The sequence below is a fragment of the Leptinotarsa decemlineata genome, unplaced genomic scaffold, assembly GCF_025532065.1.
Source record: "Leptinotarsa decemlineata unplaced genomic scaffold, Ldec_3_MD MMD2_tig00026361_RagTag_RagTag, whole genome shotgun sequence".
Classification (NCBI taxonomy): Eukaryota; Metazoa; Arthropoda; class Insecta; order Coleoptera; family Chrysomelidae; genus Leptinotarsa; species Leptinotarsa decemlineata.
Window position 1 is genome coordinate 7,437,485 of NW_027412704.1, and position 19,004 is coordinate 7,456,488.

A 19,004-nucleotide genomic window follows, 5' to 3' on the forward strand; every position below is an offset into this window, starting at 1 on the left:
TGTTGCTTTTACATTGTCGAATTGAGAAAGAAGTACTCGAATCTATGGGTCTCTTACTAATTCCTAGAACTGACTAAGATGTCAAAAAAATTAAATCAGTATAATTAAAAACAGATTAGGTAACATGAAATTAGTAAACTACTGACAACTTGAAAGAAAATAATGGGTAAAATAGTGTGAATATTTTGGAAATGGTTATTTTATAATAATTTATTTATTTCATACACTATTCTACAGGATGAACCCAATTACAGAATAGGGAGTATCAGTGGCATTTACAAATATGTACTTACATAATATAATTTGTGAATCTATATAAAAAAAATTAAAAACAGAGCTGTCAGTCAGCTAAGAAATTTCTTTTGATTTGTATATATATATAGGACATGACGAACAGAATTAGAGGTATCACACATTGTATAAATTGGAGAGTTTTTCATTATATTTGTACGCGGAGTGATGAGACAAAATGTGACACTATTCCTAGATGACCGTCTAGGAACTCAAAAATTCAACAGTTGAGACCAGGTGATGATATTGTTTATGACCTTGAATGAAAAAAGAAATGAGACTACAAAAATTGTTAGTTACAAGCAATTCATAATAGGGTATTCCTACAGAAGGATACGTGCCTTGAAATTTAAAAGACATATATTTTAGGAAGCGCCTCTGTAGGGCTTCTAGTTTATTTATATGAACCCGATAGTGAGGACTCCACACGACAGACACATATTCCAGCCTAGATCGAACAAAAGTGAAATAAAGTAATTTCAATATTGAAGTTTTTTCGAAGTCTTTTGTATTTCTAACTGAGAATCCATACCTGCGATAAGCTGCTGTTAGAGTAGTGTCAATATGTTTATTGAATAAGAGGGATGAATCAAAAGTAACACCTAGATCAGTGAGTGTGCCAGGACGCTCCAGAACTTGATTGTTTATGACGTAGTTGTGAAAATTCAGGTTTGTTTTTAGTGAGTAGGACATTACATTACATTTGGATATGTTGACAGATAGATTATTCTTTCGACACCATGTGGCAATGCGATTTGAATTCAGGGCGAGACGTTCGCAATCATTCGAACATGTTATATTGTGATAGACTTTCAAGTCATCTGCGTATAAAAGGAAATTGACATCAATCTCAGCTCCGATATCATTAATGAACATATTGAACAGTAGGAGTCCTATATTTGATCCTTGTGGTACACCAGATGTGGCTATATATTTGATAGACTTGAGGCCATTGAGTTGCACGTACTGCTTACGGTTGTATAAATACGATTTGAAAAGGGTAATTAATTATTTGGATAACCCAAAAGTCGAAAGCTTGTTGAGCAAGATACTATGGTCAAGTCTGTCGAACGCTTTAGAAAAATCAGTGTATTCTGAGATTGACAATCAATACCCTCTGCAATACATTGAGTTTGCTACAAGATTGGTGGTGGTTGAACGTTTTTTCATGAAACCGTCTTGATTGGAGCCAATACTGTTACTGACATGACAATAGATTGTCTTCTCAATAAGCATCTCAAATACTTTACAAACGTTGCATATGATAGAGATTAGTCTGTAATTTTTTATCTCACTTTTATCACCTTTTTTGAAAATTCGACAGACTTTCGACATTTTCCATATTGATAGTACAGTTGATGTTTTCAGTCATATGTTAATTAGAGTTGTTAGTAGTTCAACCAGAGCTGAGGCACAATCTTCAATAATAAACGCAGTAAATTTAGGCTTTAATTTTTGTAGGGTTTGATAAACATCTTCAATACTAATGTTTTTGACTGCTAAGCTGGGAATATCACTACTGTTGTTCGCATGGTCACTTGATATTGACAGTATATAAGAATCACTTGAGAAATCTGCAAAACGATCAAGAATATCTGAGGAATCATCGAGTAGCTTGCCTTCATGTAACATTTCATCTCCGATTCCATTCGTATATTTTGACTTGTTAATGAATGACCAAAACTTATTGGAGTTATGGATAATCTCGCTCTCAGTTTTCTGAATGAATTTTTTACAAGCTATTCTAATGGCTGCTTTGATTTCCGCCCGAAGACGTTTGAATTCGTGAAAAGCGTGAATGTCCCCGTTTCTTTTGTATCTACACCAAAATTTTGTTTCAGTTCGAATTTTCTTTATCAATGCACCATCAAAGGAGGCTGGATAATTATTTTTAGATTTTATCGAGAATTTTGTGAAGACAGGCATCATTTGCATTGCGAAACGCATTTAGAAAAATTCAAGTTAAAGAGTCAACTTTGAAGCAAACTTGGAAAATATAGTTGAGGTTCGTCACCACAAAATCACAAGAAAAAGCCAAGAAGGAGAGAAAACATATAGATCATCTTTTCGACAATGATAAAACCTCCTCTTTCTGATTCAATTCAACAGGATAAAAATTGTTGCTAATGTCGAAACTATTATGAGTCTGTAGCTTGAAGAATAAATACAGTGTGATCGAGTAAAATAGTAGCTATTTTAAAAATAATTTAATGGAAAAACGGAAACTTTGTGAACTTCCCACTTCCATTTTTCTCAGAAAATAATATCTCTGCAGCTCTTAGAATTTTTTCGTGAATTGCATCTTTGTCATTGTCCCCATTATAATCATGAATTACTGTTTTCATGATGGTATTACACCAATTCTTAACAATGTCCTTAGGCAGATACTCCCGTCAACATCGAATAAAATTCAGCAAGCGATATTTCAGCATAATTATAGTCAAAGGTAATTTTCCTGTCACAAAACTGAACTTTGTGAGAGATTGCACGCAGACTACACATTGAAAATTTGCATTTAACATCTTAATTAGTATGGAGTGGATTTTCAAGTCTGCTAACTTGACCGCCCAACTGTTTACCAACACCAACCAGAAGGCGGCAGCGATTATAACTCTTCTTCTCTGATAACTACGTTCGCTCAGGAATATTCATGCGACGTGAAAATTATCTTTAATATCATAATTTGAATCAGAATTCAGCTTGGACTGGAATTGTACTGCGCAGACAGGATACCTGTTATTTTTTATCTGGGCAGATAATGTCGGTCAGCACTAATTTTTGAAACGATCATTTTTCATACATTTTATCATGAACCAGACTGATTGTAATCATTGAAATTACAGCAAAGGGCCTTGAAATACATAGTTTGTTGGTGTTGTGGAATTTGTCGTTGAAAAATTAAGTTTAATTTCAAGTGTGGCTGTTTTTTGTTTCACTAGCACTCCCAGAATACAGGTGAATATGCCCATTTGCATATTCCTGAAAATCTCAAGCGCTTATAATTGCAAAAATTTGAGAAACAAACCCTTCAAAATGTCTTGCATATAGAACAAGTAATTCATTGGGAAAATTAGTTAAAAATAATAAAGATAAAACGTCCAAATCAGCGAAATCAGGGGTATATAAATTGAAGTGTAGTACGTGTCTTAAGGTATATATTGGTCAAACTGGCAGAAAATTTAGGAATTGAATCCAGGAACAGGAGCTAAGTAAATAAGAAAACAAGTTCAGCATATTCAAATCATCTTTTAGATGGAAATCATATCTTTGAGGAAGAAGTTCAAATTTTATACATGGAAAATAAAGGTTTGAAACTGAATCATTTGGAAGCAATGTATATTGATGAAATTAAAAATTCAAACATTCTAATCAATGATCAACTGGACAGATTTGAATAGATCACCATTATTGAACTTATTTTGTAAGAAAAACCGTTTATGAAATTACTATGGATCTTCATCCATACTAATTTCAAGTAACAGCCGAATCAATCAGAAAATTTAATATTTGCATGTGCTGTTGAATGCTATATCCAAAATAGCGATTTGGCAATATAGACTAAATATAATGACAACTAATGGCCGACATAATGGTTTATATCAATTGTCAAAGTTCCCGTTGGAAGCCCCTTCATTTGTAGAGTGTACACAAATGTTTCTTTCAGATACAAACAGGAAGAAAAAAAGCTTTTCGAAACAATCACTTTCACAAACATATATAAATACATTATATGAAGTGCTTTGCCTTTATCCCAAATGACTTTGTTAACTACATAATATATTTGTATTATTCATATATTTTCACTGTGAATATAGTTATCATTATTATTATTTAATTACATAAAAATCGGTTTTTCTCATTAAGTTTGTACTATATACATTCATTGTGAAGTTGAAACACCTTTCATTCATAGGAAAGCTACAAAAACTAATCTCTCCTATTTTTTTTTCAACTAACACTATTGTTTCTTAAAGCTTTGAATTGTGTCAAATAGAAGTAGGTATACTTTTCTTCAATAAAAATTGGAAATGAAACCGATGAGTAAAATTCTAGTCAGTGCGTTTGCGTCTTCTAATTAGAGGAAGCAAAAGTTGCGCATCTGGTATTGATAAGTTAGAGCTGTATTCCAAAAAAAGACAAAAATTCACTAATAATTTTTTGCTTGTATCTGGTTTAACCTTAAAAAATACTTGCATATTGTATATAGAATTCCTCCTATCAAATTTTTGTATTCTTATATTTTCCGGCTTTCTAAATTTGGAACCTCATCCATGAAACAATTGAAAGAGATTTCATAAGGAATTCAAAAGATGTATAAAATTTGAATATGATGGAGCAGTTTTGCATAACGAAATGATACTAAAATAGACCACCTTGAAAACCAACCATTAGATAAATATATTTTCTGAATTATTGTCATGTAAGTTCTACGACTCTGTGAGGAAATATACTCCAGATAAAATAATATAATTGAATGTAGAAGCTGCTTTCTCTCGAAAAACAAACTTGTATCTATTGTTGACGAAATGGAAATCTACCAACAAGACGACGATCGGTAGCAATAGAACATCTCTTAAGAAGATGACCAAGAAGGTCTCCATTATAGAAATAATCACTGATGACGCCTCAACACTTTCGAAACATCTGTTATCATCTCAAGCATCATTAATATGGTTTCCTGAGTGCTTCGGGCTAATGCGCTTGATTCCATTTCTGATTTCAGCAGGTACTAATTGAACTTCAATGTTATCGCTTGTCAGATTGATTTTGTTCGTATTATTCGAGGCTCTCCAGTCAGCAACCCTTCAAAAAACCCGTACTAATACCGACAATTTTTTTATCATCCATCAAAGAACTATTGCTTGAGACTAGAATTCCAATAACTGCATTACTTTGTCGATAACAGCAGATTTCTTTCCGTTTATTCATTCCAGATCATCAGCTGCTAGTGCACAAGAAGGCCTGGAGAAAATTTCGAATCGGTATACCATTGACCAAGTAGAATTTATTGCTATTCACCTGTTTTTTCTCATATGAAAAACCAAGGAACACTATTTCAAATTAAACATTTTTACACAACTGAGAAATTTTTAATGCTTCATCAAGCACTAATTATAACTTCATTGAAGACCCCTTATGAAGCTTTTCCCTCAAAAGCATATCCTGGATCTGGACCTGTACGTTAAGGAGGTTGTGTTAATGGTCTTGTTACCATTGCGCATGACTGGTGTAAACTTCGAAGTAGGAATGGATCAATTGAGGCTAAGCCTATGGCGAGACGCGCTTACTGCGCAACATCTGCTGCAGGCAACCAGTGATGCAATTTAACCCAGGTTTATGTTTAATAAACCCTACAAAATACAAATAGAACTGAACACGGAGTCAGATGATACAAATGCAATACGCATATATACAGACGGCTTAAAAACCAAAGAAGGCTAAGGATGTAGAATGTTCTCCATTAAGCCTAAGGATTAAGTGGGGAATTGGAAAAAATCCCATCGTGGTTCAAACAGAACGGGCTGGTATCTCAATTGCCACGAAAGAAATAACCAGAAAAGAAATTTCTGTCAGAAACTTAGCAATCTGCACTGACAGTAGACTAGCCCTATTGCCTTGAACAGACAACGTGCCATCAAGATTTAGCCAAAGCCTTGGTAGATAATAACATTATCCTGAAGTGGGTTAAAGGGCACGACAGGAGTGAAGGTAATCGCATTGTCGATTCTTTAGCCAAGACCGCGGCTGGACTGAGGATTTTAGGATCCAGTGATACCAATGGCCTTATGACTTCAATTGTGGAACTAGCCAAATGTCACACCCATGTTCAATCCCTAAAAAAATGGGATGGAATCAATGGATGCAGTCTTGCCAGGATCACCTTGGGCGACCCTGGAAAGCTGGCGCCGATAACCAGTAAAAATCTACGTAGGATCTAGAGTAGGATTTCTGACTGGCCACTGTCATCTAAGGAAACACCTCCGTAATATGGAGCTAGTGGACACACCACTCTGCAGAATGTGTGAACAGGAAGATGAAACTGTCAGGCGAGTGTGAGTGTCCGGAGTTATCGTCAATAAGAGAGTGTGTGTTCGGCGAGTCTTGGCCTACACCTGTCGATATAAAGGAGTGGACAGTGACCTGTCCACCTTCCTGAAAAGGACAGAATCGACGATGACCTAAGAGGACAACTCTTCGGAAGGATGTACAATGGGTCACACGTGGCCTAAGTGCTGTTGGCCTACACTCACCCTCCCTAATCTACAGATAGAGATTTCCTAGATGTTGATTTCGATTTCAGTATTAAAATTGTTAATTGCCTGAAGATATTTGATACATGAGAAGAGAAGAAAGAATCAGTATAAGCTTGTTTTGTATTTGAATAAAACAATCGTGGTGAACAGTTATCGTTTGAATGACCAACCAGTGCTTCAATGGACTTTTGATCCCTGCTTGGGATTTTACATTAGAAGGTGAGACCCATTTCTTTAGCTCACATCATATATCTCCCGAAGATTTCTGAAGGTAATTCGTAGAAAGGAGCTGGCAGAAATGATTTTTGGCAGCATTTGAACTACGATAATTTTTGTTTCTGAAACATGGGATTTTTATATAATGTCAAATGTATATATGAAAACACCATCTTTCAGAAAAAAAAACCCTTGTTCACATTCTGATAAAATTATTGAAAACATGTACTAATGTACACTTACGAAGTAGTTTGATGACATCGAGTTACTCTGATACGAATGATTTTTTCTTGGGTAGTTTATGAGTGAAAAACACTTTTATTTTATTAATCCCTATTCGGAAGATGAGAAATATTTCACGTATGCCTGGTGTTTACGTTTATTTGGTCTTTCGAAGGAAGGAAGAAAGGAAGGACATGAATTTCCTTTGGAATTATATTTTCATATCCAATCCATTAGTACATTTTTATTCCAAGTTACTAAACTTTCAATATAAAGAGAAGTTGATACTGGTGAATATCAAATTCTGATCCCGGAACCATTCAATAAATGATGGAAATTCACGATCTATCAAAGAAGTTTCTAGACAGCTTCAACTTGGTGTCTACGGCAAAATTGTAATCAAAACGGAACCTCTCTTTCAATATCCCTGCTCTATAAGAGCAAAAGAAAGAAGATTTCTTAAGAACAATATTAATCAAAGTGTAGGAAACCATCGCAGTAACAGCCTCTGCAGGAAAATTATCCGATTCACACTATCTACGATTAAGATGTAAAAGTATACACACAATTAAAGACGGAGCTAAACGAATGCGATAATAATAGAGTGCGGGATCCCGAGGCATGTTTCAGTATAAAAAATGATCGACGCCCCTGCGAATCCTGACACTACCTTGTAGCCTGCATCGAGCCTTCTATATAAGATAAAACAAAACAAATCAAAGGCATTGCCCCTTGTCCTGGCAACATTATAATTACTTGTACGACTCCATTGGCTCTGTTGATTGTCTTATTCACCAGTTTGAACAGACAAGAAAGGCTCCATATACAGGGAGTGTCTTGAATTGGTGAGTTTTTCGACAATCTATGAATTGTTCAGAAAAATATTATTTTTACCCTATATAATTTTTATTTTCAATAATTTATATTTTGTCTTGGGTTCGTTGATTTTCGAATACGGTCAGATAAGATTTGCAATGTAAATTTGCTGGGAGCAGAGAAAAACAATACTTTTTTCGATAAAAAAATGGATACTATTCGAAGAAAAAAATTAACGAATCTGAAATCCTCTTCGCATTGCTCAATTCAAAGACCTAACTTTCCTCTGCTCCCATAGCTTACGTAGCATGGGTGAAAGTATATAACTTCTTGCAGGATGACTGACAATTTTACTATGAATGTAACACAATTTCCTACTTCTCCGATACATCACGAAACCCATGCTGATCTGGAATTCCATCATTTATTACAAAATGCAGTAAAAAATTCTATTGCATTTTTTCCAACTGCAAAAAATATATTGCGGTCGTGAAAATTTAACTGCAAATGTCGATTTATCATACAACAACTTGTAATGGAATATTTAGCTGTCAAATATGGAAAATAATCAAATAATCATTTAAGGGAATACATGAATTGAAAGATGTTCCAACCTAAACTTCAATATTGTAAAACAAATACATGTAGTATTCAGAATTCCATCTTTCAATATTCTAAGTTCATAGACATCAAAATTGATACGATGACAGGATATAGAAATATAAAACAATCTACAAATACGCAAACTTTGCACAGATTGCAGAGCATTTTACCTCAGTACAGTGACCGGATCAAAGTTGCAATATCAGCAAAAAACATCCTCTCGTTAATAAGCCAAACGAGTACTGAGTTGCGAACGATTTTCTCCGTTCCCATATCGCATTGATAGTTTAGATATTAGCCACCGATGGAGTTACTAAAAGACTCGCCATTTTAGGATAATCAGAGTCTCGATATCACTCGACAGTGAGAACGGGCCTCGTGTCTCAAGGAAGTTAAGCCTGCCACTAGGAACACCAACTGTTACCGAATGCAGCAGAGTTGAATATGCTCTCGAAGGGTAGATTCATACCGTTGCATGTCGTCTTCAGCATGCAAAGCTCGGTGGAAGCGTCTCCTAGTGGCTCTATCACCAAGTGGACTTTGACTGAGCCAGCAACCGTCTGATGGGTTGGCAATTCCGTATACATGCACCTTTGAAGCATGGTGAGGTCAAGGCCCGTGGAGGTAAAGCTGAACCGCCTGTTGTGGCTGGCCTGGCTATCTAAGTAAAGACCGACAAATATACGTCTGGTCAACCACCGATCTGATATATGTTAAATACGACTCTCTAGTTTCTTTCTCTGTCTGACAACAGGGAGATCCTCGCTGGAGAGCCACAGAGGGCCGTGCTCTCTCCCACGCTGTACTCCCTTCACACCAGCGACCGCCCAAGGTCCGAGAGTGTGAAGATATCTCCAGACGCCGATGACACGGCTCTCCTCTCATCTTCTATGGGTCGAGAGCTCGGTCTACATGCAACGTGCATTGGACGACCTCGAGCGATGGTACCTCGAATGGAAGATCCAAATGAACCCGGACAAGACTCAGACGATAACCATGGAAAGAACGACATCTTCTCCGGCCAGAAAAGTGACGATCTCTGAAAGGGAGATCGACTGGCTAGCGCGGGTAAAGTACCTCGGTTTTCTAATAGACCGTACCTTCAAGTATGCTTCATGCTTCAGGCGTCTGGGGACAAGCGACTCCATCTAATACCTCCATTCTGGAGAGATTGCAAAATAAGTTGATAAGTATAATTGTGAATGCTGCGTGGTTCGTACGGAACGAAGCCATCCGCAGAGATTTGCAGCTGCCTTCCATTCAGCAGTCCATTCAGTCGAGGAATCGGCAAGTCTTTGATTGCGCAAAAACCGACGATAATTCGTTAGTCAGGGAAGCTATAGATTCTGTTGATGACCCCTCCCGATATAGAAGGCCCAGACATTCTGTCGAATGAGACCCTCATATCCCCCGTTAAAAGAAGAACAATATTTTCATCCAAACACCCCAGCCAGGTAGGGGTCCATAGTGAAGGGCGGTACTGATGTCTGAAGACATTCATGCCGCCACCCATGATCAGTTATGACCCGCTCGTCCTTCTGAACGAGCATAAGTACTAAGGGTAAGGGAGCCAGGCTCCAACCTGTTTGAAATCAAGACGACATTGGTTCAAGAATACCTACTACAATACCCGAGACAATACCTGTAAATATATTTGACAAATTTTTGTAGGTACATATGATCTTCGTTATTTATTTGTACATAGTTATCAAGAATAACATTTCATTTAATACCACCTGACATGACTTTGTACTGGTCGAACCCTGGACATACTTTTTCCAACCGAGTTACCCGAGTAAACTCAAGTTCAGTATATATTGTTGTGGCAAAACTAGCAAATTAAAAAATTTGTTCGTCAAAATATAACAAGAAAAATAAACTGTCATTTCCTTTTGGCTTAAAATCAGAGAAACAAGCAATCAGGATTCCAGAATTCATACAAAACTGTTTGATGTTGGGGAATATCGGGTGTAATGTAGACACCACACTGGAAATGCAACTGGAAGACTGAGTGGACTGAAATCATATTTTTTTTCGATTCACTTGAGGCCCGTTGGTTCAACCGGATAGTAGTTATATTAGCAAAGTTATAAGGCAGATTCCAAATATACTTTGCGCATTATCGACAAGTCATATAGCAGTAGAAGTAGTTCTAGTACAACCGAGAGGACTATTATCAATGTGGTGGATAAATTTGAGTCCACTGGTTCAGTAAACTATCGATCAACACCTATATAGGTCGACGAGACGCCAGATCTGCCTAAAACATCGCCGCTGTATGTGAGAGTGTACAGGAGAATCCGAAGCATTCGATTTAATGTCACTCACAATAACTCGGCCTTTCGCAGACCAGAACTTAGCGAATGTTGCGTGACTTGGGCCCAGGAACTGAAGGTAAAAGATCATAGATACTGACGTGTGTTCGCTAAATGGGCAAATTAGTTCAATCCCAATCAAGGTTCATCCAAAGAATTATAGGACTAGGAATTTATCATATGCATTACATTTTCCGTACGGAGTACTTGACACATATTTGAAACGCAACTAGAATATAATCTTTTTTAGATAGTGTTTATTTCTACTGAAATGATAATGATTATCGAACAACATATAACCAGTCATATAACCACCATTCTCAGCAATTTTTTCACTGGATTGTTCTTCAAATACTGATCATCAGGTAGCCTGTGTACATTGCAGTGGTGCAATATCATCACTCATGCAATTTTTCTACCTCTGACAGACGAGTAAAGGAGTGTATGTACTGGTTGCACAAGAAGTGAATTCTGGGATTGGTGATCAGTGAGACTACGGTTGATAAAGAGATAAAATACAAGAGAAATTAGCGTCAATAAGTAATATAAACACTAAATATATTTCCAGGATTCAGACATATTATATAGAGCGGACGTAAAAGAGAAATACATTCGATAATGAGAAAAATATGTTCTCAAAATATTTACATAACGAAAAAAGCTTTCCAAATGAGTTTTTATTGAAAATGGGGACGGTTGAACAGATCCATTGTTAGATTTTTGTACTTTTCTGACAGAATCCGAACAAGGAAAACAATATTTATTTATTTATTTGATCCATACAAACTTGTTAAGTTTTATTACATGGATTCCTATTATTAACAATATATACAATGTAAATTCAACTTACAAAAGAAATATATTTTTATTACGTACCTACTATGAGAACTGTTGGGGTACAGATTTAGGTAGATTTAATTATCACGAAGATATATTCAGTATATTATTCAGTATTGTGTTACGGAATTTGGAATATGGTGAAGACCAATCAATATCCGTTATTTCATTGAATTCATTAGCTAATATCAACATGGTTGCGAGAGGTGATCTAGTGCTAGATATTGACACAGAAATATTGAACATAATTGTATGTCGAGAAAGGCGTGAAGGGACATGAAACGGAATCAAGTGTAGGATTTCGGGGGAATCAATTCGATTATTAATTATTTTATATATGAATATCTGGGCTGACAAATTGCGTCTTTGTTCTAATGATAATATTTTGAATTCGCTCCTTAGCCGTGATGTTCGTATTAAATTGTAATCGGGCCGTTTATGATATTTTTTAAAATAGAGATATCGAAGAAATTTGTTTTGAACCTTTTCAATTTCTTTTAAAGTAGTTTTGTATTCTCCTGTCCAAATTATTGGAGCAAACTCCAGTTTTGGTCTAACTATAGTATAGAAGAGTAATTTAATTGTATTTATATTATTAAATTCACGCGTTTGTCTCATTAAATATCCCAACATACGATTTGCAGATTTTACTAATACCATTATATGCTTTGTGAAGGAAAAAGTACCTACTATTATAAGTAATGCCTAAGTCTTTCACCTCGGTTTTTTCACCCAGGACCTCTCCATCCATATGATATTCAAATTTGATCACATCTTTCAAACGGGATATTGTTAACGTATAACATTTTTTTATATTGAAAAATAACTTATTAGTATAACTCCAATTCACAATGTTGTTGATGTCTTTTTGCAATGATACGCAGTCTCTAACAGTCTGGATACCTTTAAAAATTTTGAGATCATCTGCAAACATCAGACAATGTGAATGATGTAAGACCGAGGGTAAATCATTAATGAATAATAAGAATAGAAGAGGTCCTAGATTTGATCCCTGAGGAACACCGGAATTAGCATAAAATTTTCCCGAAGTGTTCCCATTAAGTTTAACAATGAAATATCTATTTCTCAAGTAATTTTTAATCAATTCAAGAAAATTCCTCGACAACCCAAATTTACTAATTTTTAGCAAAAGCACATCATGATTTACTTGATCAAAGGCTTTACGGAAGTCTGTGAATACTATGTCCAATTGAGATTTATTTTGTGAAGTTTCAAAAGCATGGTTGCTAAAAATAAATAAATTAGTCATAAAGCCATGTTGTTCAGGTGCTATGTATTTATTTGCGAATTTATATAGTTTTGAATATATAATTTGCTCCAATAACCTAGACGGAGCACACATAATTGAGACACCTCTATAATTTTCAATTTCTATTTCATTCCCCGATTTGAATATAGGTATGGTAATAAATGTTTTCCAAAATTCAGGAAAAATATTTGGCTCAGCTATTAAATTGTAAATATGAAGTAATGGACCTCTTAACCATTCATAACAGCTCTTCAATATATAAGGAGGGATGCCATCAATTCCCGCAGCTTTTTTGGGTTTAAGTTTTTTGACAGCTTCATTATAGTCAAGTTCAGTTATTGTATGTATTTGAAATGAGTCATTTGTCATACTAGAATCATTCAGGTTTACATTGTATGATGCTTTTTCTTCACAGTAAACAGATGAGAAAAAATTTGCAAACGATATATGTCCTTCTATTTGAAAAAAAACAACTGTGATACGGCACGTTCATACTAAGTACCCTGTATATTAGTTTTTTTTATTCCAATGCATTGCTAAACTTTCAAACGAAACACGATTTCATTCCTTCATTTCAAACTTCTATAATTTAGTCACAAATCGCATGTTGCATATTTTTTTAACTAAAAAGTGATAAAAATTGTGGAGGCCTATTTGTAGAGAAAAACAATTTTTTCAAAGGTCTAAAAACGTAAGTTCGCTGTAATGAATGAGAAGATAATGTTGAATAATGAAATAAATTTCTGGTAATTTGAAATATAGCAGAATCTGTAAAGGTTTCATAAATTGAATTCAATGTGTGACAAACGGGAATATGGAAAAAATGGGATAATCGTGGCAATGAGTAATTTCAATCTACACCTCAAGTGGCTTTACACAAAAATGAAGAAAATCTACTGAAGACGGCATACTTATTCATTGGATGCTTTCCAGCGTACTAATATGTTTACTCTTTTATACATACATCACAATGGAGATATACAGGAGAGTTTGAACCTAACTAAGCTGCAGTCAAAAAGCAAGAATATTGAAAAAAAAAAATTTATATTATAAATCCCAAGTTCCTTGGATTCAACAAGGTCTATGTGAGTGGAAGTGCAGTATTTAGCTACATTTATTCATATGTATCTGGTTATCTATTAATTATTGATATCTAGACCTAATTTCATAAAATATCTTCTATAAATATCACAATTAATTCAATAAATTATGGAGCATCAAAAAGCGTGGCTTCTCTCTTCGAGGCTTGGCTAAGAGTCCCTTGTTGACAAAAAAGTTGATTAATCCTCTCTTTCCCTGGATACCAACTACTAATTGTTACAAGTTCAAATTTAGAAGTTTCATATTTCTAATACTAGTTAAACTTACAATTTTAATACATTGAACTTGTACATCTACGAAAATCAATTAGATCATTTATCAGTAAGAGAAACAAAAGTAGGGCCAGGATGGCGCCCTGGGGAACTCTTGACGGAGCTTAGGACTCTGATGACGCAACCTTGATATTAAAGACTCACTACCTACCTGTCAAATACAATTGAAACATGATAACAAGAGCAATTTATTCATTTAATAGCTATTTATGAAGTGAATTATTAATGAGTACTATAAAAGAGAAATATTTTTTTCTGGTGATACAAAAATTACAAAAAAATTTTTTTTTGGCTAGTACCATGATGACGGGCATATAGAGAAACATCTGTTATAGATTCAACTATTGTTGTTACAATAAATAATAATAATAGTAATAACTTTCTTCACAAGAGTAAGAGTACATTTTTTTTAAGGGAACAAGTTGAATTAAGTGTTAGAATATGATAAATGCAGCCATGAACAAGTGAATATCTTCAAATTGTGGTCCTTTTTGTAGTCGACAAAATGTTCATATTTTGTTTTTATTATTTTCAAAAAATGAACACACGTTCCGCTGAGAAAAACCACGTGACTCATTCGATGCTCCTTCGTTAATATATAAACTGAAAACGGAGTGAAGTGGTCGCTTTGATCTAAGGCCCTAAAGGTCGAATGTACCGCCTGATTTATTACCTACTACCGAGTCTACCAGCCCTATAACCTAATGACACATACGTTTGATTTACGTCGGATCTGCAGACTTATGATAATTATTATAGCTGTACACTCAAAACAAACTGTGCGTGATTTATGAATTGTTTTCAATTGTTGAAGATATCACGACGTAATTGGAAGCATTTGTTACTACTTGTATTCGATCTAAATGGATGCATAGAAGATTGAATTATTTGCATTTGAAAGGAAACACAATAAACTTGTTGAAAATTACATGGGTAGTTACAGTAATAGTAGATAATGGTATTAAGTAACAAGTTAATTTTATAACAATACATTTCTTATTGTAAAATTGTGGTTCAGTAAAACAGGAATACATGAAATATATCCCTGTAATTATATTAATTTGATAAAGCAGTAAGTAATACCTTAAATTAAGCAATGGAGAATTATTGGTGATTATTTTTTATTAATATGTTTTAGATTGTTTCAGAGACTGGTATTGATTCAAATATATTTTAATATTTTGTGAAATATTAATCTAGTCACTCTAAAAAATCAATGAGTTACTCATTGATTTGTGAAAATAATCCTTCAAAATACTGAAAAAGTTGGACATGATAACTTTATACCTTCTTTTCTATATCAACCGCTTCCATATGTTCACGAGTCAATCCAAAAATTAATTATTGTGTTAAGAGGACATTCAACCATTATATATAAATTATACAGTAAGCACAAAACTCCAATTTTGAATGAAGAAAAATTCAGTATACACAATTTTTTGTATGGATTGTTCTGAAACATATATGGGGCAAACAACTAGATCTCTTAGGAGTCGTATTACTTCGCACAAAAGCGACTGCAGACGAAATGTTAATTCTTGTCCATTAACCGAACATGTTTATGCGGAGGATCCTCAGAAGGATCATAGAATGACAGAAAACGAATATATAAGTTTTGCATGGTATTCGACTTTGGTTCTGAGTTCATTAACATTGAAAAATAATTACAGAGAAAGAGTAGATGAACTTATTGTAATTTAACTACCCATGACAATGGAATAAATAAGTAGGTATGCGTGATAACATACATATTATTTGGTTGGAAAACGAGTTACAGATTTTTGTCTCCAAAATCGTATACGATCAAATACGAAAAATGTAGAACCTTCAGATGGAGACATACTTGAAAATGAAAAAGTATATCGTTTTCAATTGTGAACTTTTTTAGCCATATGCCAAAAAGTGTGATAAAATAGTTGTTTGAGACATTTACCGCTGTTTATAGTTCTTATACCAAACTACGCTATTTTCAAGCTTTCTAACTTGGATCCAGAAATATATTGTCATATACAATCTCAAACAGTATATTGAGTAGTGAATTCATGTTCAATTACCGTTCTCCAAATTATAAAGAGCGGCACTAGCTGCTTCTGCATGTTGGAACGAGTTTCAATGTATTGTTCAGTTTGACCAATATATTTTTGTAGCAGTTCTAATTTCACATATTCCCAACTTCTCAGTTTTGATTATCTTGTTTCAGTTCATCAGTTTCCATATATTTCAGGAATGTTTTCATTTACGAATAAAATAGCTAAACATTTTGTTGATGTTATGAATTATGAATGAATTAAATAAGCCGGAATACTATTGATAATAAACCCTGTATACCACTCGAATACTTTCGAAAAATAGAAGAAAATAAATAATGGAATTTTCAATATGCTTGATTTAGTGAAGTGATCATTTGATTTCGGTTTTCTTCAACAATACATGAAATTTTTTTAAATTAATAAAAATGCTAATTGAAAAGTATAAAACTTTTTTCGTTTCAGAAAAATTTCACAAAATATTTCCAGTTCATCTAAGTACCTATTACTGTATACCTACATATTGAACCACTGCATATTCAACTTCTGTTATTTGTTTCTTAAGGATTCATACAACTTTTTCATTTGATCAAGATCCACTTGAAGTTATTTATTGGTGATCATATCACAGATTTTTTTAATTCTTCTTAAACTTTTCATTTCAAATATAAATTAATTGTTATCATCTTAAACAGAAAATTGATATCGTGCTTTTATTTCGAATTGAATACGTGCAATAAAGGAGATTTTTACTCGATTTTTATATCTATTAAACAAATTTTGAGAAATACCATAAAAATACCATATAAATACCATAAAAGGGTATTAAAAAGTAGTTAAGTGTTTACTTTTTATATCTTTCTACAACAATAAAAGTATTGTGTTTCTAATTATCCATAATACAGATGGAAATCATGGAAATTCTAATACATTAATTCAGGTTGACCTTGAAGAAAAAAAACTGTTTCATAAATACTGGACAAATAGTAGAATCCGCTGTCGTTGTTTGTAGTCATTCTCCATTCTCCATTCTCTTTCAGGTATTTAATAAAAATAATCAATGGAAACAAAAAAATATCAGTCCTCCCTAAAGACCAAATAAAACCACAGAATTCCATTAAGCATGAATAAAACAGCGATAACGCTAAAATATTCCTCTTCAATCCCTTCACAAAAAAACTTAATTACAAGTCGATAGCACGAAAAACAAGGCACGTATCAATTACCGTCTAGCGAAGTATCAATTACTTTGATTAATGGTTTTATAATAACATTTCCAGCAGTAACCTTTACCTAGTGATTTGTCTTCAACAAATGGCCAATGTCATTCGCTTTATAAATTAAACAGTCGCATTAATAAGTCAGTAAGTACTTACTTTGGCCCAGGTGCACCCTTTTCATCCAGGGGTAGATCTGGGGAGGATTCGACGAAGATCCGCTTTTGGAGTTGTTGTTGTTCCCCCCGGGTTTCTCGTTGCTGGATGTAGAGCTGGTGCTTGAGGCTGGAGAGGACAAGTTCTGTGAGACTGTGGAGCCTGAGACTTGTTTTCCAGAGGGTGAAGTACTCACTGACAAGGGAGAAGTTAGTCCGGAGCTTTTAGACGTAATCGTCGCGTTGGCATTATTGCTCGCTTGGGCACTGGATAGCGGAGGAGTAGCCCTGGTAGGAGGACCATTAGTGCTCAGGTCTTGAGGAGAGGCTACTCCAGTAGACGAAGTTGAATCAGCATACTTGCAACTCGCTGTGGCATTGAGCATTCCGGGGCTTTGACCACCTGGGCTAGCGTGGTGCATGTGAGAAGGATTGGTAGCAATGCGCTGGGGCTGGAGCTGGGTGTAGTCCCCCATGGGCTGCAAACTATGCCCAGGAGCAGGTGCTGCATAAGGATGTGGAGGGTACTGTGGGCCTACTTGGGGCGGCGAGTAGCAAGTTGGTGGATAACCAGAGGCAGCAGCGTTGGGGTTGTAGTAATCTCCTCCAGGACTTGCAGCCTGGTGAGGCTGGTCGCCCCCTGGCCGCCCTTGCTGCCCATAGCACTGCGCCAAGGAGTTTACGAACTGGTACGAACTCATTTTAGTTTTGGTAATCAGAAAACGTTCAACAATAAATTACATAGCGCGGTTCCGCGGTCAGAGCTAGAGTCATAAATATCTCTGGGCACTTTATAGACCAATAAACACAACACTAAACGCTGGCGCGTGCTCGAAGAAATAAAACTGTCATCAGAAGTTTATGATCCCGACTCAGGTACCATAGAATAACATCGCGACTGACTAAACGGGTTTGTCCGGTGGACCGTTTCACGTGGGGACTTGTATGATAGTGAATGACATTCGCGTCAAAACGTAGCGGCGCCGCAACTGGCCAATACCACACGTTGATTGGGTTTAGTATACGAGATGCGATACTGACAAACGTTACGCGCGGGGCGTAGGAGAGATGCAGACGGAGACGGAGCGCAGACTACTGCGAGTCAGAGCGAGCAAGGTGCTGTAGAGGGGGTATGCCGATGTCGGCAGAATACACGGCGTGTTAGATGTTTGCCGGCGCAGGTTTGGGGTGGAGTTTCGGAGGGGAAAGGGGCGTGACTCACAAATTCAAATTGATAATTTGTGAATTGTTTAAGATTTGATGCTCAGCTGAGCGGTGTGTTTCTACTGAATTCCGGTAGCTGGACTTAATGAATCACCGCGAGCATGAGCGATCGAGGATCAGAAGGGTTGGTTATGATGAGCTGGTAGCGAGGAAATGTGTGGTGTTTGTGGCGGTTCCGGGTTTT

General features: G+C 35.4%; 1 protein-coding gene across 2 annotated transcripts in view; it reads right to left on the reverse strand.

Annotated features, from left to right (window-relative positions):
• Nucleotides 1-18,618, reverse strand: part of Cx (cephalothorax) — a 107,819-nt gene extending 89,201 nt beyond the window's left edge. The window contains exon 1 of one of the 2 annotated variants that reach the window (XM_023162696.2): nucleotides 17,601-18,618. In XM_023162696.2, coding sequence (XP_023018464.1) covers nucleotides 17,601-18,297 — 697 coding nt within the window. In that variant the 5' untranslated portion in view covers nucleotides 18,298-18,618. The remainder of the gene's footprint in view (nucleotides 1-17,600) is intronic. The other variant, XM_023162695.2, reaches the window with a different exon arrangement.
• Nucleotides 18,619-19,004: the final 386 nt, after the last annotated feature.